Genomic DNA, 24,346 nt, shown 5'->3' on the forward strand with positions numbered 1-24,346 from the left:
TCTCATACAATAAATAGAAACGATATAAAACGAAGATATGACAAGATATTTTCTTCTTGGTGTCTTGGTTAATCCCACGATGTTGTCCTGAAACAAAAACTCATATCCAATAAATATAACTAATATAAAACAAAGAAATATGAAAAGATACTTTCTTCTTGGTGTCTTGGTTAATCCCACGATGTTTCCCTGAAACATAAACTCGGACAATAAGTACAATTGTATGAAATATTTCTCTAAGAATGATCAAGATGGAATCCGTGTACCATTTCCAATTCGATTCTTCGATGATTATATATCCTGTAACAAGAACTTGTTCAAAGAATTAATAGCTGAAATGAAAGTGTATTAATGGGCACAGAAAAAAATAATTGTGTACCGTCACGATAGACTCTAGCTTCCACGAGTAAAAATTGATATTAAATGTTTAAAAACATAAATATTAAGTGAAATTGAACGAAAAGTTAAATTCGTCTCAGTGTTAAGATAAATAAGAAATAGATTGAAAATTTTATTCATTCGTTACCGTAGATTTTATTTTTCAAGAAAAAAATTTTCAAGACGTGTACATTGCAATAATTATATTTCACTGTATTGAAAACTAAATTACGTTCATACAGAAAAAAGCAATACGGACGAAAATGTCGATTCTGCGCGGAAATTAATTCTCAATATGAAATATCGAATTGCAATTTGCATACCCTTTTGATGCAAGCATTCTATTTTCCATCAATTAAAACAACGATCGCGAACAAACTTTGATTTATGCAAAGAATACAGAATATTTATAAAAAATTCGCTATTTATAAATAACAATTGGATCGCAAACGTTATTATATCCCGTAAAAATTACCAACTCTAAGAATGAATAATTAGTGATATAGATATATATATAGCAATCATAAATTCAATCTACAATAAAATTAATCATAATATAGAATTTTAAAATGCATCACACATCTGTGATGAAAATACATTCCCATATATTACAGATTTTAACGCGTTATGAAGAATAAAACAATTGGTCTATTCACAACAGTACTTTGAAGCAGTATTTCTTTTGAGAATAAACTCATAATTGGAATAAACGTCCACTCGTCTTAAATTCAAACAACCCGTGAGTGGACCATTCTTTCTTTCGCAACGCTAATTTATAAAATAAAAAACTATACGCGAATGGTGCTTGTTATTCGCAAAATGAACCACGCAGGGTTCCTTTATTAATTAAATCGCGTGCACCCATATTCAATCATGCGCAACGCTAATTTTAATAACGACGTTGAGCCATTCGAGGCTTTGCAGAATCGCAGGTTGCTTCTCGATGATCCTGGTGCAGTGGCCAGCGTTTTGGCCAGCTTTTGGGCATTGAATCGCAACTCTAATTAATAAAAAACGCGACAAGTAAAGATCGCAACGCTAATTTATAGTAGAAAAATTTCAAACGCGATTTCTAACAATAAAAGCAACCGCGAATGATGATTATTCGCAACGCTACCCTGAAAAGTAAACGCGAAAAATAGTGATTCGCAACGCTAAGAGCAAACCGATCAGTTAATTCGCAATGCTATTCTTAAATAACGATAAAAGCAATCGCGTATGGAATTCGCAACGCTACCCTGAAAAGGAAACGCGAAAAATAGGAATTCGCAACTCTACGAGCAAACGCGATTATTGTACATTCGCGACTCTATCTTTAATGGAAATATATTTATGTTTCGCAACGCTAATGCAAATCGCGTTGCCCACAAACGCTGGATCAGGTGCTGGCATCTTCGGTTGTAGATACAAACATACATGCACGAAATAAACTAACTACATCAAGCTACTTCAAACTACAATAGAGTGGCACATATGGGGATGAAGTTAGACTTTTTAAATATCGCAACACTACGGGGCAGCAACGCGATAAATCAACAATCGCAACGCTAATTTATAATAGAACAAATTCCAAACGCGAGTTGTAAGAATAAAAGCAACCGCGAATGGTAATTATTCGCAACGCTACCCTGAAAAGCAAACGCGAAAAATAGTAATTCGCTACTCTAACAGCAATCGCGTTTACTAATAATTCGAAACGCTATTTTTAAAGCAAACGCCCGGTTCCTAGGTTTGCATAAAGAAAATCGCGAATCGTATTTAGTCGCAACACTGATATATCAATGCGATAAATATTTGTTCGCAACTCTACGAGCAAACGCGAACATTGTATATTATTCGCAACTCTAACTTTAATCAGGGGCTATTGGTACATGTGCATAGACATGTACTGGCCACAAAATAAACTAACTACTACTAGTACTACAATTTGGGTAGAATTTGGGCATTGAAAATATCGCAACGCTAAATAAAAAATCGCACGATTGATCAAGATCGCAACGCTAATTTATAGTATGAAAATTGCAAACGCGGTTGATGTCCATTATATGTATAAAAAGAGTAAAAAAGCAACGCGAATCGTGATTGTTCGCAACACTACCCTGAAAAGCAAACGCGAAAAATAGTATTTCGCAACTCTACGAGCAATCGCGTTTATCAATAATTCGCAACGCTATTTTTAAGCAAACATACGGTATCTAAGTTTGCAAAAAAGCAATCGCGTATCGTGTCAAGGCGCAACACTACCCTGAAAAGGAAACGCGAAAAATAACAATTCGCAACTCTAAAAGCAAACGCGATTATTGGATATTCGCAACTCTATGTATATCATAACCGCGAGTTATGGGGAGGGATGGCTGGCATGTATGGTGCAATCATGTACCATCAGGTACATGCATACGTGAGCCAGTAAAAAAAATAAACTAACTACAACTACAGACGAGTTAAGTGACAAAGTAGTAAGAGGAATGACTTTCCATTTTCATCCGAGGATGAAGATGAAAAGCCATTTGTTGTAGCCCACTCTTGAAACAGTTTGTCAGGGCCTCTTCAGCTCATATAGAGCCTTTTCTTTCTTCGGCGGTCCTGCCGATGCCTGAAACTTACTTAAGACCGGGCTCGAGATTTCGTGCAATACGTAGTCTTCCAACAATATACGAATTGATGAAAGAGCATACGTGGTCATCTCGAGGGGGACGAGCGTTTCGAAAGGGACCTAATCACGACCGCGAGCGCGAGAGAGCGACTTTAAGAGTCGCGCGATTCGAGGAGTCGAAAATAAAGCCGAAACAAACAGCACAAGTGCACCGTTTGAATCAGCAAGATTTCTACCCTCGAAATCGTAACTACAGGAACAGAACTGCCACGCGAAAACGCGCCTACCCGAATTACTAATGTGGACAGTCCTGTCCTGACCCTACCTACTTAAGTTTAAACACACACACCAGAGAATAAGTTACCTACCTACCTAACCCTATATTTAAAAAATTGCAAAACTCAGTCTCTCAAACAAACACTCCACGGTTCTCATTCGGAATGTCCGGGCGCGACCTAAACTAGAGAGGATTCCCCGGGGTTCCTCCGACACCCGGACACAACCTCATTCACACTCTAATTGTGTACGTACCAGTTTTTGCAGTGGACTGACAAGGGTTAGTGATCTTTGCGTACTTATATTATATACGAAGATTGAAAAATATTAAGATTTAAATCCATTAAGATCAACAGTTTTCAAATAAATGGTAAATTGAAATATGATATTATTATTGATAAAAATCTAATGTTATAAAATTCTGCATGTAAATTACAATTATAAAAACATCTGAAACGACGCACTTCCACTACCTAACCACACACACACATGTGGACAGTACGTCGCGCACGATTCACTAACCCATGTCAGTCGCCAATATGTCGTATTATTATAAATAAAGTCATCGTGCCCCGTTGCCTTCGCTCATGCAAATAGCACCTGAGCATGTGCATGAACTTAGGCAACGAACACGGAAAAATTAGCCTGAAAATCCTGACTAGAAAATCTGGTTAATAGCTAAATCGTATTTCGTATTTAATTTCTAGTTAAAATGACTCGACTTGCTACATGTAATATATCAATAATAAAATACGTTAATATCGAAGAATACTATTATTCAAAAAAAATATTATAATTGAAATTTAATTATTCAAAATGAAAGACTTTAATAAAAATCTCATGATAAAATAATGTACTTTAAAAATTGAAATGAATTCATGAAATTGTTATTCAAAATATTCAATTATCCTCGGTCGATTCTGTCGTCAAAGTAAATTTTTTAAAAGATGAAACTAGTATAAAATGCATGTTACTTTGACTCAAGAATCGACCTGTCGCGAAATGCCTTCTTGCACGTTAAATACTATTGTACAATGTGTTTTCACATTATATTAATTCATTTTCTATTCAATCGTATAACTCGTATAAAGTTAATAAAAATCATAATGTGTAATATTCATTTGTAACATTAAGAAACCCGAGTGCAAGAAGGCCCTAAAACCTGCTCTAAAAAATATAACAGTTGATGTTACTACTCACGGGTATTTTTCATACCCGCGGTCACTTAACTCGTCAAAAATACTAAGTATACAACTGGTCACCCGTGTTGATTCGGATCTTTCATCCTACAACATGGTTGGGGACCAGAGGAACACAAATAGCATGCGACTCACCAGTGATGAACTTGTACCTCTGGGATGACTGCATGATGATGCTGCTGCTGCCCGGTGGAAGTCATCAAAGCACCCTGCATGCTCCTGCTATAAAGAATAAGAAAGAAATTATAATCTATTGTTAAAATTATAGAGATTTTTAATTAACAAATTTCAAAGTATAAATTTATACTTACGTTGTTCGCTCGTGGTCCACCGCCCGATACTCCCCGAGTGCTGCTACTGGTTCCCAGGATCATGTACAGAAACTGTAAGAAAACTGTAAGAAAACAATTAGAATCTATTGTCAAAACTGTAGAGATTTTTAATTAACAAATTTCAAAGTATAAATTTATACTTACATTGTTTGCTCGTGGAGCATCGGCTAATAGTCCTCTTCGGTGATGCACTGACTCTAATTCCGGTAACGAGGAGTTTAAATTTCAAATTGAAAAAATAATTAATTTGATTGGAAAATATTAAATTAGATTACCGCGACCGAAGGTTGAAATCGGCGAACAAATGATTCTATTATCGCGATTCAAAAAACAAGGAGAGCCGCGATGCTCTGTAAATAATTTAATACCGCGTAAGAAACACTGCTTCTATCTCGCGTTTGCCTAACACCGTGAACGACAACGTGCTCGGGGTCACTTTGCCCCGAGAAACAAACTTGTTTGCTACGCTCGATCACTGAATCTACCGGCCGCATTGCGCGCGGCCAACAAATTTCCTGGAAAGAAAAGAGCTGAAAAGAAAGGGACAGGAGACAAGAAACACAACAAGCACATCTGTGCTTTGCCTATCGATTTTCTTTCTTCTTCTTACAAGAGTTCGTCAACAGAAACACTGCTTTACTTAGTACTGTTGTATACATAGTTTGTCACGTAAAAATTCAATGCCACGAAGGCGAAATATTCTCGATCGATGAGAATTTCAACGATAAAATATTATCTACGAAAATAATTACGTACAAGTAATTATTCAATTTATAAATATTATATCACTAAATTTCATAGTTAGAGTTGTAAGCATGATTATGTTTACTTTATCGAATGTGAAAATATCCGGTAATTTTTATAAATATTCCAAAATTTGCAAAAATTAAAGTTCGTTAATTATTTATGCTTCAATAGCATATTCCAACTACGTGGTTTCTACGTTTTCTTAAACTTGCATCGAAATATATATGCAAATTGCAATTACAACGATTCATAAAGAAATATAAACGATCAATTAAATAAATAACACTCGGAAATATTCAATCGCGATCAGAATACAGTTAAATATAAACTATTTCAATTTATCGTCGATATCTACCGACGCCATTTCTGTATACTTCGATATATGTATATCGAAGTGGAGAAAAAGTCAAAGATTTTCATAATTTATCTTAACAATGGCCGATTACAAAATTAAGATCATGCTTGCAACGAATGATTTAATAATGAAATAAAAATATATAAATATTAATATGGGTGTTAATTTTCGTTATAATTGTTTAGAAGTTACCAATATTCCCACCAAAATTTGCCGACTCGTCTGCCATCTGTTATGGGGTCCTTTACGCGCCAATAAAAGTTTCCATGGCGTCGAATTTCAATCAGAGACTGCAACAGAAATAAAATACAAATTAAATCAGAATTAAACAATAATTGATTAGAATGAGGAAATAGCAAAAGGTTAGAAATACGTACTTCGTTGGTCGCGAACCGTCGACACGTCGTGACAGGTTTCAACAAGTCTTATTTATTTCTCAATTTCGAATTCCAATAAGAGACTGTAACAGAAACGAAATAACGATGCATTAAAGTACACGAATGATTATTATAATTAAGTAATGATTAAATCGAAACCGTATTACAAGAGATCGTAATTAAAACGCGAGTAGTAATAGTGGAACGATCAACAGGTTAGAAATACGCACCTCGACCGCGGAACGCTGTTACGTCTTGACGTCCAAGTACGAATGATGGCCGCGCTCGCTGTGCTCGGCAATGCTCGCGAATTAGGCGGCGGAGTGGGGGCAGCTCCGATGTCTCCCGAAGCTTGCATTACGAACCCGACCGACGCCTGAGATGGACACCGCGGATAGAGTGATTTTAGCAAATTATTTACAACTTTAACCAGTCAAGGAATCGCGAATAATTCGTACTTTTTAACTGGTATGCATTTACACGCACTAGCTGCTGTCTATCACACTAATTCATTGAGTTCCTCAACTGACCGCCATCCATGAGAAGAGGCCGCTAAAATCACCTCCGAATTTTCATGTCGGTATGGCAGTCAGATTGGGCCACGAAAGTCCATAAGGTGAAAGGTGAAACTCGTATATTTTGTCTCTGGTGATTCAACAATGAATCATTAATAATTTGTCATTACGTGGCATGGTAATTTGTCAACGATCGGTTATGCTCGACTGTAGATCACTGATTGATCAAGAAAACAAGAAAATGTCAATGTCGACATCTAACGTTTGATCTATGCAACGAACAAGTAAAAAGAATTATACATACCGTGACGTTGGAGGTTAGCAATGACCGTAGTTTTCGCGCCAATTCGTATAATCGGAGATAGGAGGTAATATGCGGGAAAAGTAGCAACAAGGATGCAGGATGGTAGCAATTGTATCGAAAGAAATAATTCCTATAATCAAAAAAAAAATATTTCTTATTATAATATTGTTAGTATTTCGAAATAAAAATGAAAAAGTAACCTCTAACGTATGAGTAGGTCTCCATTTCGATTAAGGTAAGGGTCAAGACTTTCTCGGTTCGTTATAATTATTTATTTATTATAAAATTATGCTTCCAACAAATTGTAATGGAATATATGCATGCATGGAATCGAATCGATCTGACAGACGATCTTTAAAAAAATTTCCTGCAATCGAATGTGGATACACAGCTCTGTATCCGTTCTTCGTTAATTGATAATTCTAGGTTCGAAGCGAAATCACTGTACACGTGAACAATTCATTAACAGTTTTCTTCATCTAACGAACTCTGATCTCGAACGGTTCGTGAATTTTACGTAAGGAAGAACAGAGAGACACTTCTACGAATTTCAAGCTGCCTAGTAATTTTTCTTCTATCGCGATCCTTGCTCCCCCTTACATAAAACATTGTTCAATTGCTACTCGTTTAAATTTCATCTAAGAAGTATGGTATTCGATTGTTGGTTGATTTCCTTCTGTCGTCATAAAAAACGTACAAAACATCGATTAAAACGAATGATCAAACTCATTCGAGATAACCTATATGGTGTTACAAGAAAATGACATGCATAGAAACGAAAGCAAATTTTCCATTTCCTTACTTCGTTTTCGTTCTAAGCCTCTGGCGTGATGCAGAAACGGAAATCTAATGATAATACTTGTCCAACGTTAAGCCAGTAACTGTCTTCAGAAGTTTCAAGCGCGAAAAGTTTGATACAGTGTCCCCCCGACTACCGTGTTAATTTACAAACTCCAAAAATATATCTTACATGATACGTGTGAAAGAATAGACGTAGTAAGAGACGATACCTCGAAACATGCATTATTGGAGAGACGCTTCTCTCGAACATTATTATCTATGTATTTTTTTTTCGATTGACTTCAACGATCGAAGGATGCAATGTAATCCCGATGACGCGCGATTAAATCTAGTAAAATTACAGCGATGGACAAAACTTTTAAACGATAATGGTAACTTAGTCGAATAAAAAGTTTTACTCAAAATACTTTTATTATCGAATACTTCTTACTTAATATACAGTAATACTGTTCCGTACGAAAAATCTTCTAATTACAAGTTCCGATTAACGAGCATCATCGAGATTACACCACGCTTGATAATAAAAATTATTATCGACAAGAATGCTCATATCATTAATGGTTTTTCGTAACAAAAACAGCCATTCTCCTTCTGAAGGGACGATTAAATAGTAAATAATTTTTTTTTTTTTTTATATTTATCTCATTTGGTTTTAATTTCCGTTATTTAATAATAAGTGCTAATCGTTTATCTATTCTCAACAAGTTCATCCCTTACACAATGTTTAACATAACAGCCTGCCAGCAGCGCAAAAGACTAAAGGTAGTTTTTACTTAGATTTGCGTTTTTTTCAACTTCATTTGTATACTATTCTTCGTTTTTTTTTGTTTTATCATTTTTTACTCTTCGTTTTTGTCAGCGACAAAACAGTATTATAACTTCTTTTTTTTTTTTTTTCTTCGATTAATCGCAAAACTGACGAGGCAACGACGCAACGTTCATGCAAGCGTTCCCAGAAAAATTCGTGATGTCGATTATACCGTTCGGTAACGTCACGTTTATAACTCGTTGCTTTCGGTGTGTGTGTGTGTGTGTATTTTTTTTTTTTTTTTTTTGTTTAATCTTGTTAACGATTCTTAATTATAGGCCTCTGGCAGAGGCGATTCTTGCGAATGCGTTCCACAGGCATCTAGGCACGACAGATATAAAAGTAGTACGTTCAGGAATATTCAGATTCATAACAATCGATATTCTAAAATAGTGCTATCACGTTCATCTAACTCTAAAAACGACGTTTCATTTCTGTCTTTTTTCCATTTTTCTGTATTTTTTTTTTCTCGCTCTTTTTTTGCCGCTAAATTATGAGCTGGTAGCGTTGAAGCAACTATATATCACTTGTTACTTAATGTCTGTCGTTTTTTTTTTTTTTTATTTTTGTTGCGCATTAGTGGAAACTCGCTCAGAAGAGTAGCGCCTCAAACTTGCATACTAAAATTCTTTTGTTTTTGTTTTTTATTATTATTATTACAACATCAAGCAAGCGTCCATTCTTTTCTGACCTCTTTCGCATTCGTATAAAATTTGTTTATTTAGAGTATATATATAGGGTGTTCGATAAAGCATAAATTTCTATAATATGCAGACAATCTCGCGCTAAAAGTAAGACAACCTAAAACGATCGTCGACAAATGAATTCCCAGAGAATCGTACAGTTTCAACGGTGCCTATCGACCATGTACACCGAATCTCCCTTATACGAATAAATATGCTCGAAATGGTTCGCGTTTAATTCATAATCGAATCGAGGAAGGCGAAGGCGTGCTTATATACGTAAAACTGTCTTATTGTCAGCGATAGATCACCTCATACGCAAGAAATCTACAGTTTATAAAATACTCTGTATATGCATACATATTTAGGACCCTTATTCGCTAGGTTTTTTCACATTTCATGATTTTTAACAGCGAGTACTTAATATTTGCATAATTCTCGCTATACCTTATATAAATCAACTCGAAGAGTATATAGGGAGTTATCAGTTTTTTTACCTTTCTTGTTTGTCGTAAATAACTACGGGCACGTCTTCCGAAAAGTGCTGGGATGCGATGAGAGAAAGCTTTCCTTCCGTTTTTTCTTAGTTTTTTTTCGTTACCATAATGAAAAAGAGACAATTACATACATCTCGACAGTTTTGATATAAGGGGGATTACGACATTGTTGGCCTCTAATACGATAAAACACTGTTAGATCGGATCATCGCAGTGTTTGTTTTCCCTCAAAAAAAAAAGCTAACTCCCAATATCACTGCAGCAGAAGAGAGGATACATGGGAAGAGATTGCGGTAGAGACTAGCAATTATTGGAATCCGGTGGCGTAACGAGGTACTCGTCGGCGCGTTTGTGATCGGACAATGCCCGCATTGTGTGCGTGTCTTGGGGTAAGTCGCTTTTTCTTCGCAAAAGTGGCTTAGTTTTATTGATGATCGTCATCTTCTTTGCCTGTCGCGAAGAACGTCGCTTTATAAATAACAAATTAATTAGCATCAAGAAAACCAGATGATCGCTCGAGACCTCTCTAGTATCTATCCCCGGTATAACGTTCCTAGCCCTGGATCCAACTCGTACAGGGGCCTCAAAATTTATACGAAAAAAGATAGTTGCCATAATTTTACGCTCTCGTAAAAGAGCAACGTAACCGCGTTTCATCTCTTACGCAGCAGATCCTGCTTTAAACGCGACGCTATTAGTCGTTTAAACGGCCTGTTTATGCGGATTATGTAACTAACAAGCTCGAGTGACTGGAGAGAAACTGTTCGAACGATTAATAGCATCGCGACCAAGATTCACTAGCCTGCTCCAATCAGTAGATCCGAGACGAAACGCAATAATATTGCTGATTATACAAAAAATATTATTACACATGCTCTGAAAAGTAAATAACCCGAACCTTTCTCGATCTCTGGGGGTCCATGATCACACCAAGCACGATTCACCGTAGGGAGTACGTAGCCTCGAGCAGCCAACTGATTTTCTTCTTACTACAGAACTCGGATGCAGTCAATGTCGTACCTCGTTTGCCTTTGCCTCTATCTTTTCTAAAGTAAGTGGCGTTTGATCCGTTTCGCCGTCTTCGTCGGGTGGAGGGCTATCTAATTGTTGCTGTGATATCGTGATAGATGTAATGGTATTCGTTGAACCTTGTACGGTCATGGCATAACACGGATGTCTCATCGCTAAAGCTTCTACTCGCATCCACGCTTCGTCCCTATCTTTTATGAGCTGCCTCTCTCTTTGACGATCCTGAAAAATATCCCAATAAGTATTATACAAATAATAGTCTACTCGTTTTTCCGTCGTCCAACGGGGAATAACGTACCTGAAAATACTGTTGAGTGTAATCGTCGAACACTTTATGATTCATCTCCATGAATAGCTTTAACGCATTATAAATCAAACCGTGAATAGTTTTGTTCCAATGATTTCGTGAATTCTTGTAGAACGCTGGATACACGATGGGTAGAATGACTAAATAGTTATCGGATACCAGAGACATTATGTATTCGTTGTTCCAATAATAGAGAGCTCGTTCAGCCACCTAAGTACATAACACACGATACGATAGAATCTCGAGTTATATTTCTAAAACAGCCACGTTATATATACCTGAAAATGCGGAGACGAAACGCATTTAGCTAATTGTCTAAACAGTGGATCCATAACTTTTTGAAACTCAGCGGGCTCGATCACGTCCAAGATTTCTTCGAGTTCGTTCAGGAACATCACTTCTTTCGGGGAATGTGTTTTTGGCCAAAATTTCAACAAACTCTTGATAACCGGTTCGGTGAGCGACGGATCTTTCTCCAAAAATTGCACGACACAGTACGCTAACTGCGGATGATAGACGGACAGCGATTTGGCTTTATGCAAAGGTGAAAGTACCTTCAGTAGAAAAATTTTATGCTCCTCCTTCAGTGGCAAAGCAAATCCGTTGATTATACTGGAAGAACAGTGAGATCGATGAATCCCAGAGCACTGGTGGTTTCTTTCGTTGTTTTACGATAAACAAGCAAAAAGCTACCTTCCCAAAATCTCTAAAAGTTCAGCGATACCATTATGGTGCTCGGTCTCGTATATAAATCGATAAAAAACATTGTTTATTTGCTTCCTTATATACGCCCTGAGGCCCAAGAACTTTCCATAAATCCTATGAAGCGTTGTCTTTAGGAAATCCCTCTCGCGCGGATCCTCCGAATCGAACAATTCCAAAAGCTGCAACACGAACTTCTGGTCTATGTAACGTCTCGCGACGGTCGGCTGAAAGTCTTGGGACTCCAACAGTCGGAGAAAGAATTCGTAAACCAATTGCAGGTGAGGCCAGGCTGCTTCCAAGGTCGGCTCATCCTCTTCCGGGTCGAACTCGGCACCGTTTGGATTCGATGACGGAGGAAGCGTACGAAAAAGATTCACTGCGAACTTGACAAGTTTCACATCGTTAAAAATCATTCCCCTTCGTCGTTGTTAGAACCGATTAAGGGCGTATTCTCATTCGAAACGTCGTTTTTTTCAGATGTACGAAACCCCTTTCGATTTGGTCCGCATTGGTTCTTGTTTTACATAATTGTTCGTACATTTCTGTATAATTAAAGATGACCGGAAAAATGGAGGTCTACCAGAAACTATCAACGAAATTAAAAATCTTTATTATTATTTTACGTACATATACAACATATCTTCGTGTATTGGCCGGAAAATATTATAAACTTTTCCATCTGCGTTTGAATATTTTTGTTGGCCGTGAACCCTTAAGCGCCTGGATTCTTAGTCGCGTTTCTAGCGATGCACCGCTCTATTCAAATCGCTGCAATTTCGTTATCCCTTTAAAATCCGATACAATACTTTAGGAACACATTTTCAAAAGATCGAACTTTACGAAAATGTTGTTAGAAAGAATATCGATTTCTGTTTACCGGTCAAATGAGAATACCCACTTAAAGCGCTTCTACGCTTACCATGTTCACAGCTTCAGGGTATATTGCCTCCGTAATAACGTTTTTGTTCTTGGTAACGTATTCGACCATCTCGTGAAGAGCGGTACGCTTCACTTCCTTCCATTTTAAGTCCGACAGTGGATCAGACTCAAAATCGAAAAGTACACAGCACTGCCGCAGCTTCTGTATAAAAAGTTCCTCCCTATCGTTCCCTTGTTGCGTTTCTGTAATAAGAATTGGAAAAACCGAGATACTTGTATGAACGGGAGGCACATCACGGTTGCGAGTCAAACGCACAAAAATATACGTACGTGTAACTATACATAAACATACACACACAATTTTCACTTTACAAATACACTTGACGCAAACGTAACGTTCCACTTGATACACAATACAGATACACAAACATCCCACATTACACTCAACACACACCATTGACGCACAAACACACAGAGAGATACACAAACATTCCACTTTATGCGCAAACACACACAATTTTTCTTAACAAATGCATACGTACAACCACTTAACGCAAAAAAATGTACACACACCGTAACACTCGTCGTAATTGCACATAGATCATACTTAACACAAATGCACTTATACACATCATTCATATATGCGCGCGCGCCTCTCACTCTCTTTCATCACTCCCACATGGACAAGGATTCTCGTTCCCCCTCCCTCTTCTATCTCTCTTTCGCTAATATATTCTTACTCCCTTGGACTTTCTCTCATAGATGCTCCCCCACCCCCACCCCGCACACTCTATCATGGACTGTTTTGTTTCTTGTCTTTTCGACTCCCACCTTCTTCCACGCTGTTGTCTCCCTCATGGACTCTTTCCCCTATTCTTTTAAACATTTTCACGAAATCTTCCATTCCCCCGCAATTTTCATAGTTTCGATTTTTTCGTAGATAGTTTATATGTCCCTCTTGGACTCTTCCACGAACTCTTTCGATGTTGTACGCTTGCATATATTGTCTTCATCTCTCTCACACACCTCGCCTCGCGTTATTGCCGGCTCTCTCACACACATTTTCCACAAACACACTTCCCCCCCCCGCCCTCGCCCCCGACTTTGGTATTCGCACATATTTACAAACTATTTCTATAGGATTCAAGACAGGAGACAAACTTGAAAAGTTTCTTTACCGATTAATAGGGGTCGTAACGGTTGATAATGCGAAGTGAAGTTGGTCAAGTAGGATTTATTCGATTCACGCGAAAGCACGGTGGCCAGGGCAAGCCCCTGATGGAAGCTCGGACTTTTCGGCAGACAACCAGACGTAAACGGATATCCATCCACGTGAACCATCGTGTATTCCAGCAGCTCGCCCCGTTTACGTATCTCGATATTATCGCCGAATGTATGCTCCTTTTCCCGGACCGCATACGGTAAATTAAAGCGCGTGTGGCACCCCTATACGCACCGGCTTCCTTGCTCACATAACAATCTGTTGCTTCGACGTAACTGACCGTTCTTTCGTACAAAAACTACGCATATCTTAATTCCTGCGGTAATACGAGCCGCGCGGCGATTTATGCGCGTATTCGTCGCTGAACACGCGCACGAGATACGAGAAAAGTCCGTGCAATTCAAATTAGGAAAATGCCGCCGATATCAAGGACCGTTTGAACGAGGAAGAACTGTTTACGTTAGAAAACTAGGAATCGCGAACGACGAGAGCGCGCATGCGTGAACCACCACCGCGCCTTACAATCGATACGCTCTGACGTAGCTACTTTCGCAATCATGAGTGACCGGAATTGAAAAGGCAAAACTAACTAATTATTTCGCCCCCCTTAAAATAATATCAATAAATTGACGCCCGAACGTGGACACAATACAGCAATTTTACGTTTTCCCAATTTCCATAGCATTTAGCAATATTTAATGTAGCAGCATATTAAGAATTTGCGATTTCAAGTACGTTAAAAAAAGTACCGGTATTGTAATTTCTATAACAATAAATTTACTTAAACGTTGACTATTTCGAGTCGACCAGGCATAAATGTTTTCAACAAACTGTCTTAGTTTTATTAAACAAATATTTAACATGTCGATAAAGGGTGAAAATGTTCGTAGATTTCCAATCGATATTAGGATCGTTTACGTGCTGCCCCCCAGAGACATTGTTCGCAAACTTGTATCTCTTGGATAAAAAGTTCTTAATTCGATCGATAATTATTAGACTTTATACTTGAAAAATAAATAATTGTTTAACGATACAAACGATGAAACTAAGTTTATACATTGACCGTCACGTTTTAATAAACGATCGAAAATTTAATGCATGATAGAAAAAACAGACGTCGTTCGTTAACCGTCAAAATATAGGTCAGGCCCGTATATCGCTTCAGATATATCGATAAATCAAAACTGTCTCGTGAAAAGCTTTTTTAAACCCCCTGAACTCTAGTTCCCTGGAGGGCATAGTATATATAGTTCAAGGAAATTTAAAATCGAAACGGGAACATTAATATGAGCTTCGTGCGTATAATAAAAACATTTTAATGAAAACCAATTTGCATGGCGGGGTTTAATGACCCTTACATTTCTTGTCACGAGATCGGCAAGTTTATACAAGAATGTATTAAAAGCTTTCGGTGACACAGAAAGAACATTCTATTCTAATGAATTTAATCGTTATTCGTTCGTCATAAAAGAAGAAATACCGTTTCCAAGTTTTCTGCGACGATGCATACACGTAACGAAACCAAACGATTAAACAAAATGGATAATTATCGAAACAACAGAATGTGCTACACTCTCGCTTACATAAAGCAACGGTAGGTAACTACTCGAATCTACCCTCCCTGCGCTCATTAAGTATATTGCGGTTTATTCTTGGCGAGGATAATGACGAGGTTTATTGCTCCTACTTTGGTAAACTGTTACACTAATCAATCGTTATGTGACAATCATTGCAGAAGAAAGCAAAGTTTACTCTGTGGATGTTAAAGTTATTATAACTGCTGATGAATTTATCATACAAAGAAATACTTTCTACGAAATTGTACAATTATTGATCAGCATAGAAACGAACTTTTGTAATTGATTAAAATCATTGCCACGGCTTAATTAAATTATTAACACTACTAGTATACATTCTTCCATGATAATTTATTGGAAAAACTTTTTCCCTTAGGTATTTCAATATTTTTAACTATGGACAATACATATACTATATTTTTAGGTACAGCTTTAAGGCTTAACGGATACATACACCGTTGCCAACTTTAAAGTTCTATAATTATTGCTAATTAAAAGATGGTAAATAAAAATAATGACAAAAATTACCGCATACTTCACACCCCTTTCCATACTTCTTTTTTTTTTATTCGACGACATCGGTAAAATAAATTGTTTATCGGTTTTCATGCGTAAGAGATTATTTCAACAACTTACCAGACAAAAGCGGCAGTTTTTGAAGCTCCCGATTTTTCGAAATGTTGAATCTTGAGCTACTTTGCCGTTTATCCTTTTTTATCACAGGACCGCCAGGTTGATATTTGATCTTGTTGATCAACGTAGGCGGTGGTGGTGCATTGGTCGCAGGTGGTCCTCCTGCTACCTTGTTGGCCTATAAAATAATAGAAATAATTCTATAATACCATAAAGAGCCTAAAAACACAAAATATTTTATTGGAAACTTTTTAGAGTCAAAGATATACAATATCGATCAAACTTATCGTGTCCAGTGAAATCCCTAACACAATACATGCATGAAAACAGCATACACGAAACGGTAGAGAAGAAAATCCTGTTCGAACAACCTACATTATCAAACTCTGTCTGAACAATGAAATTATGTTGTACAACTTTATGGAAATGACTATCAAACCACTCTGCTGGGACTTTTACTTGCTTCGATAGTTCATATTCTTTACGTACATTGTACTAAAGTAAACATCATTAGTTTTCCTTTGAATACAGCAAAGTTTCTACATCGGTATTATATTCACACCACACAGAAAGATTACTAATTGGAAAGGTTTTGCTTTAAACGCATTTCCACTAAATCCACACAGAATTAAAAAATGTTTAAAAAAAAAAAAGTTGTCTTTTAAAAGCAAATGTGTATGCCAATCTATATGTAATCTTTATTACATTCGACACAATTCTTCCAACGATGCATTAATGCCTGGTTTCCTCGAGAGAAGTTTTGTAGCTGATCTTGAAGCCATTTATGCACCGTTGATCTTGACCCTTCATCTGAGGTGATGTCCTTTTAGAGCATCTTCTAGTGGCCAAAAAAGATGATAGTTACTTGAAGATATGCTTTGCAAATGTACAGGAAATAGTAACACTTTTACATTAGTCTTTTGGGTCTACTTCATTCTGGCACACTAAAAAATACCCACATTTTTTTGTCAAATGAAAACAGTGATACAGATGCGCAAGAATGACTTCAACACCAATCACAAAACTTCTTCTCGAGGAACCTAGCTGATAGTGTAGCCCTTGGGGAATTGTGTCGCGCAACAATAAGTTGTAAGTATTCTTTGTTGTTTGTAAAAGATGAATTTTGGTACGACGTATATGATTTTTATTTTAATCTTTTCTTTAACTATATCATCGCTTTGCACATATTTCTATAAGATATTTTTGTGATTGCTTGAATATTCTTGTAAATACATGCATATATACATTTTGTACTCACTACTTCATTATTCTCTTATAAATTTCTACTTTGTCTGCATAGCTATTAACAAGGATAAAATAACTCGAGTGAATTGACTTGGCTAAAATTTAATAATGTACACAAATTCGATAAAAAATTCGTTAACATACAGTGGTACTACGGATATACATATATGTATGTATACTTTGCGTGCCTATATAGTAAGCGATTATGCAATTCTGTGTTGACAGTAATATTTACCGATTTCTACATCGTCTTTAAATAACTAATTAACAACCAAAATTTATTTCGATATGTACAGAATAACTATAAAATTAAAAAATGAAAAACATAAATCTATCCATCGAATACTTGGATCAAATTTATCAACTTTAACATACGATAATTGTTTATATTTTTATATAATCAATCGTAAATTGTTCATCAATCTTCTGCGTTATCAGCGATCGATAAATAAATGCAAACACGCTACAGATTTCCTATATAACGCACTATGTGGTGTTATACGTGCACGCTATATTTCAAATCAGTTTCGAATTCTAATTAAGCTTTGTTTCTCATTTTATACAATTAATCATCAACTTTATAGAACACCCGATTCCTTTAAACCGTTATAATTATACTATACATATTAAACTTAAATCGTGTATCACTCGTTGCGCATTAATCTAATAATGCGTTTTCTTCAATTACTTCGGATTATAAAGATATCGTAATTTGAAACACTAAAATTTTAAAATGAATGTAATTGCTAACGTTGCACTAGCGTTTAAAGTATTATTAAATAAATTATAACATAAAGAACACAATTTAGTTTAAAAAGTTTCGAAAAGAATTCATTGAATATAACAAATAATAAAAGTCACGCGAATCGAGATTATTTCGTCATACAACGGCTAACACATTAATCTTAACGATCTATTAATATCGTTAGCGCATATACAGGATGTCTCTAAATAAGTGCCGCGTAAAATAGTTTTTAAATGGTAGACCTCAAGGTCACTTTATCTTTAGTTTACAAATCCCACCGGCGCTTAACAAAGAAAAACTAATTGCAAATTAATTAATTGCTTAATTACAAATGCTAAAGTCCGCCCCGTCTCTTATCGTCTTAGCGTCAATATAAACACATCAAAACAAATGACTACTTGTGTTATCGGCGAGTCGGTACAAAACAGAATACAAAAGTGCAAATTTCAAACTTTAAATTTTTCAAGGTGACTTTAAACAAGTCTATCGAATTCGTTATATATATTTTATACTTCCGTGTTGATCGAACAAAAATATAGATCGTTCTAAAAAAGAAAACGCACAGTCACCTTCGGACGTCCGTAGAAAACGGAGAAAAATATTTTGCCTTGATATTATCAGATTGTGCATTTGAAAAATGAAAGATACGCATTCTCGTAATCCTCTCAATGTTTCGCAGCATTTATTTAGAGACACCCGGTATAATTGCGCGGCGATTCCATACTTAGAGTTCGTTCCATTCATATCGCGCACGAGACTCAATTCCGCATGGATTACGCATTAATTACAATCACGAACCGTGTTATAGGAAACAGAAGATTTCTATTAACGTTAAAAGCCGTTAATTACTTGAAACAAGAACAACGTAAAGTGTCAAATACTTGTAAAAAAAAAAGAAATGCAACGAGAAACAAAAGGCAGAAAATAATATTGGTTGTACTTTGATTCCTCGTATCCTTTCGGTTTACATCGTTTTTCTATTTATCAACTAAGTTCCAACGCTAAAGCGCCACCTGTGTCGAGTAACATTTTTTTCAAAGAAAACTTTAAAATTGTTTCAAGGAAACATATACGTTAAACGGTCCTCGTCTAAAAAGCGCGCTAGAAAATTACATTACGGAAAATATATGTATACATATAAGAGATTTCGAACTACACGCGTATACATAGATAACTCCTCGAAGGAAAACATTTCAGGTGAGCACACAGTCGAAGATGGACACCGGATCGCTTCTCGAGAGAATAAATCATGAGCAAAAGTCCCGACGACAGTATGCAACGACCGACGAAAATGCTCGGTGGTCGATGATGCGAAACAATTAGAATGCGTTAAGATGAAAACAGAAAGACGAGGCCACGATAGGAAATATCAACGATGACAGGAGTGTGTCGAGGATCGTAATCGAATCGAGTCACGTCGGTCGAAAGGAACGTAGAACGGGCGTTATAACCTCACCTCGTCACCTGTCTCGCCATCCTTGCCGTTCTTTCCCTTGTCCTTGCCGATCTTGGTCGCATCCTGGAACAAAACGAGTAAATTGCACCGCTTGCACGAACGCACGATGCCACGACAGCACACGAGATTCACGTTCGAGACGCGGGGTCCGCTCGACAAAACTCGCCACTCGCGCGATGTCACGAACGGAAACGAGAATCAGTGGATTGGATGTACCATGGTGTCAGGTCCTTCGAAACGTTCGGCCGTGAAAACGTGCTAGCGAAACGGATATCGAGAAATCGGAAATCACGCTACACCCTTCGGTGTCTCCGCTACCGGGGTTGTTTCCCCGAACTCTCTTTACTCTCCTCCCTTCTTCCCTTTCTCTCCTACTATCCCTGTCATCGTCTCCCTCTTTATCCCTCCCTCTCTCTTTCCTTCTCTGAAGCGCGCGCGTGCCCGCGATCTCTCCTCGTTGCAAAGGAACACCGTTTTCGCGTACGTGTGTACCGATCGCATAAGGAGAGACATGCGATCAGACCAGACACGGGGTCGCGCGAACATGCAACACGATGAACGCACCTTTTCTTTTTTCGACTGCCGGCTCGACATATTGTTCTGTCGTACGCGAGTAACAACTATGCGTGATCGAGTTTAACCAGCGAGTTAGCACACTTCGAAAACACGTAGTAACACATCGATCACAGCGGCCACCGAGGAGCCGACACGAGACACTCATTCGCGGCGGCCATTGGCTATGGCTCGGCGATTGAACCTTTTGGCCGGCGATTCGCGCCACTCGCCGCCGTCAACGTTTGCGTTCAAGCTTTTATCCCTAGTCTTCGAACGCGTCTGTAAACCTATTTTCGTCTGCCTAGTTTCCTTTCCGCGCAAAAATTTATCGTTCCCCGTTAAGAATAACATCTACGACACAACGCGCAACCAGAATATGTATTGCGAACGTAACTTATTAACAATTCGAGATAAGACGACACATGTTGCGCCTTCGCTATGTTCTGCGATAACACAGGTTATAGTATCACTGACAGTTATGCGATAACGGAATCATCCAAACAATTGCGTCCTAATACTTTTTACGTTACTGAATCGCAATCGAAATGCTGTAAACCAAAAAACAAATTGTTCGAATCGTCGTACCTGTTTAAATATACAATTGTTGCTTCGCCCGACGTTAAATTGTACCGTTTACGAACATTCAAAATGATATCCGCGAAGTTGGCGCTAATGTTTATAAATATTGTTAAACTTGCGACGAAGTTTCACGATCTCGCCACTGGAGGGCTACAAAAAGTAACCAATTGTCTCAAGTTGTCCATCAACGTAAAATCCCCGACATTTAAAATAAATTTTAGTGATTTTTAGCGATACAAAGTTTGCTACAAGACTTTCTATAGTCTGCCTAGATAAACGAAACGCGGATCAACAAAACTATGAGACCACATAGAATCCGATTGGTCCATTTTGGAATTACTCTCATGACGATATTTGCTCATAGAAATAAAATTGTAGTCTATATACATCTAACCTAATTTTTATTATAATTAATATAATTGTAAAACTATAATTACTAGATACATAACTTTCACAGTAGCCCTACGTATCGATCCTGTTTATTTACCCAAGTTCTTTTTGTTGGACGAAGTATAGTTGCACGTTTGAAACGTTATAGAAAGATTAATGGATTTGGTTACTTTTTCCACGGATGGTTGGAATCCGTGTCATTGGGAAAATACATAATATTTTGGTTATGTTTTCAAAAGAGTAGAGGGATGGTGGTTTTTGCATACAAACTCACATTTAGCAGGTACAAATTCGTATAGTACAAAAACATCAAGTATGGATAAAAACGGATCAATATTTAAATTTGACCTTATTGAAAACAGATTTCCAGCACCAATTGAGAGTATAAAATCTATATGACCTAAAAATGGCAGAGAATCAAGAACATGTATCGGAAGAAACGGCGAAACCAATATTTCGTAATCTAACGGCAGACGATCCCGAACCAGAGGCAACGGAAATAGAAAGTCTTTGCGTGAATTGTGGAAAAAATGTAATGTACCAAAACTTCTAACACGTCTTGTTTGATGTTTCATAATATGTTATTTTGTAAATACAGGGTATCACTAGGTTACTACTAACAAAGATTCCACATTACAAAGATATTGTGGTAATGTCCTTTGATTGTGACCATTGTGGCTATCAAAATAATGAAATACAAAATAGTGGAAAAATTGCTGACAAAGGAATTAGGATAACATTACAAATTACAATTCCCAGAGATTTGAATCGCCAAGTCATTAAATCTGATTACACCAGAGTACAAATACCATCTTTGGACTTTGAAATTCCTTCTAGATCACAGAAAGGAGAAATAACAACGATTGAAGGTATAATAGAAAGAACTATTAATGATTTGGAACAAGACCAACCGGAAAGAAGGGAAAAATACCCAAGTTCTGCTGCTCAAATTGATCGGTTCCTTGAGAAATTAAGAAACCTTAAATCTTTGAATGAATCTTTCACTATAATATTTGAGGACATATCAGGAGAAATTCATGTAGAAAATCCAAATGCTCCATTGAAAGATCAAGGATGTACTGTAACAAGATTTAAGAGAACCACTGAACAAGATCATATTCTTGGAATTTATTCTGAAGATTCAAATGTTTTATTGAAACCTATACAAGAAGGAGAATACCCATTGGAGGAAATTGAGGGTGAAGTTCTTTCTTTCCCAACAAATTGCCCGGAATGTAATTGTCCATGTGAAACTAACATGAAAATGACCAGTATCCTTTGCTATAGTAAAAGCTTGCAATATTTTATTTGAAATATTTCTTTTATTTTGCCTTTGATAATTGAATGTTGGGAGATATTGTTTGTCCTTAGTTTAATGCATAGATATTCCATACTTCAAAGAAGTAGTAATTATGGCAACAGTTTGCGAAATATGTGGTCACAAAACAAATGAAGTTAAAAGCGGCGGAGGCATCGAACCGGAAGGAGTAAAGATCGAAGTTACCATTGTTGGAAAAGAGGACTTCAGTCGCGATTTACTGAAATCCGAAACTTGTTATATGCAAGTACCTGAATTGGAATTAGAAATTGGTCCTGCTACTTTGGGTGGACGATTTACTACCATAGAAGGCATTTTAATGGCGATTAAAGATCAATTGTCAACGTCCACGGCCTTTACTGGCGACAGTACTTTTCCCGAAACTGTTAAGAGAATGGAAACTTTAATATCCGAATTGAGCGAGGTATTGGAAGGTAAACGAAAAGTAACGTTGATATTAGATGATCCAGCAGGTAATAGCTATATACAGAGTCTTTCTGACAATGGACTCGACAGTGGTTTAAAGATTACCAAATACGAAAGAACGTTTGAACAGAATGAAGAACTTGGATTGAATGATATGAAAGTTGAAAACTATTAATCATTCGTCTAGAAATGAACCTGTCAGTAATGTTCATATAATGTATTATATTTTAATGCAGAGAATGTATTATAAATGTACACTGTATTTTGTAAATACAAATTTTGCAATTCGATTGCAAAATTTTTTATCGAAATTTAAATTTTTATTACTCTTCCTTGTGCCCAAATAATTATTACTTGACTTTCGTACTTCAAAAATTAATTATATTATCATTGAATTTATAATAAAAATATTCACACGATTGGTATAGAGTCGAGTTTTGTTAATTTAGGAAGTCGCCGGGTGACTTGACTACGCCAAGACTCCACATCCATATTTTCACATATAGGATTATTAACAAACAACAAGTCTTCAAGATTGGGTATTTCTTGCAAACGGTTAAATTCCGCCCAATCTTTTACCAAATTATTGGACATATAAAGCACTTTGAGCGCTTTTAAAACGTTGACGCCTTTGATCTTTTCTATTAGATTATAAGATATCCATAATTCTTCTAAATGCTCACCTACTGCTTCTAATCCAGAGAATGTTTTTATATTGTTACGTCCTAAAGATAAAATCCTCAAATTTTTCAAAGAATTGATGCCACTGATCTTCTCTATCATGTTCGTCGAAAGCGATAGTTTCCTGAAAATAGAAATAGTTTTAATAAGTAACAAATATAAAAACGTTTTGTATGGTTCTTAAACATATACAATATTTTTTTACTTGAAATTTTAATGGACTAAGAACAAAAACAATTTATAATAGAAATATAACTGACTCCACAGCAGCCAGTGCTGCTAAAGTATTATCCATCTTTTCAATTGGAGGCCACTGAAAAGACAAAATAATTTCTTTCTGCTCACTGGCAGGTGAACCAGTTTTCTCTTCCCATCTTTGAATAGCTTCTTTACAGGTTGTTGGCTTAGCCTGCACAACATGTTCATTATAGACTATTCAAAAAGGTAAAGAATATTATATATTTAAAAGATGATATACCATAAGAGAGAAAACGATTCTTAGCGCTTAAGATACGTGTTGTGACAAACAGATCTTCGTAGATTTTGCATAGCAAAGGTATAAACAATACATAATCGCGATAGGCAACAGTTAACTTCATTTCTTATAAAACAATGGAAATTTCATTAACCTTGCGATATCTATTTCAAATAAGATATAAATCATCGGACGATGCAGTTGAATTTACTGAGAAATAAATCGCGAGAATTCGATTAATATCGATTACTTGCTGAAA

General features: G+C 36.7%; 3 protein-coding genes across 4 annotated transcripts; 1 reads left to right on the top strand and 2 right to left on the bottom strand.

The window, feature by feature from the left end:
• Positions 1 to 8,709: 8,709 nt before the first annotated feature.
• On the bottom strand, positions 8,710 to 20,567 carry LOC122396098 (serine/threonine-protein phosphatase 2A 56 kDa regulatory subunit gamma isoform-like). Of its 2 annotated transcripts, XM_043394221.1 has the most exons (9): positions 20,228 to 20,567; positions 19,664 to 19,726; positions 16,221 to 16,395; positions 12,826 to 13,028; positions 11,895 to 12,289; positions 11,480 to 11,813; positions 11,193 to 11,411; positions 10,886 to 11,116; positions 8,710 to 10,315 (listed from the first exon to the last, which is right to left on the bottom strand). In XM_043394221.1, exons 1-9 carry the CDS (start codon positions 20,255 to 20,257, stop codon positions 10,166 to 10,168), a joined length of 1,800 nt encoding a protein of 599 aa, XP_043250156.1. In that variant the 5' UTR covers positions 20,258 to 20,567; the 3' UTR covers positions 8,710 to 10,165. The 2 variants fall into 2 exon arrangements, with proteins under 2 accessions (XP_043250156.1, XP_043250157.1); XM_043394222.1 differs by lacking the exons at positions 16,221 to 16,395; positions 19,664 to 19,726; positions 20,228 to 20,567 and having other exon boundaries at positions 8,710 to 10,309; positions 12,826 to 13,057.
• Positions 20,568 to 21,230: 663 nt separating this feature from the next.
• Positions 21,231 to 23,149, top strand: LOC122396247 (zinc finger protein ZPR1). Its single transcript, XM_043394466.1, has 4 exons — positions 21,231 to 21,470; positions 21,550 to 21,719; positions 21,786 to 22,458; positions 22,571 to 23,149. Exons 2-4 carry the CDS (start codon positions 21,594 to 21,596, stop codon positions 23,104 to 23,106), a joined length of 1,335 nt encoding a protein of 444 aa, XP_043250401.1. The 5' UTR covers positions 21,231 to 21,470; positions 21,550 to 21,593; the 3' UTR covers positions 23,107 to 23,149.
• Positions 23,150 to 23,275: 126 nt separating this feature from the next.
• On the bottom strand, positions 23,276 to 24,211 carry LOC122396546 (dynein axonemal light chain 1-like). The gene is made up of 3 exons (XM_043395068.1): positions 24,182 to 24,211; positions 23,873 to 24,021; positions 23,276 to 23,736 (listed from the first exon to the last, which is right to left on the bottom strand). Exons 1-3 carry the CDS (start codon positions 24,209 to 24,211, stop codon positions 23,343 to 23,345), a joined length of 573 nt encoding a protein of 190 aa, XP_043251003.1. The 3' UTR covers positions 23,276 to 23,342.
• Positions 24,212 to 24,346: the final 135 nt, after the last annotated feature.

This window comes from Colletes gigas, unplaced genomic scaffold, assembly GCF_013123115.1.
Source record: "Colletes gigas isolate AHSC1104 unplaced genomic scaffold, ASM1312311v1 Colletes_gigas_Sc00007, whole genome shotgun sequence".
Classification (NCBI taxonomy): Eukaryota; Metazoa; Arthropoda; class Insecta; order Hymenoptera; family Colletidae; genus Colletes; species Colletes gigas.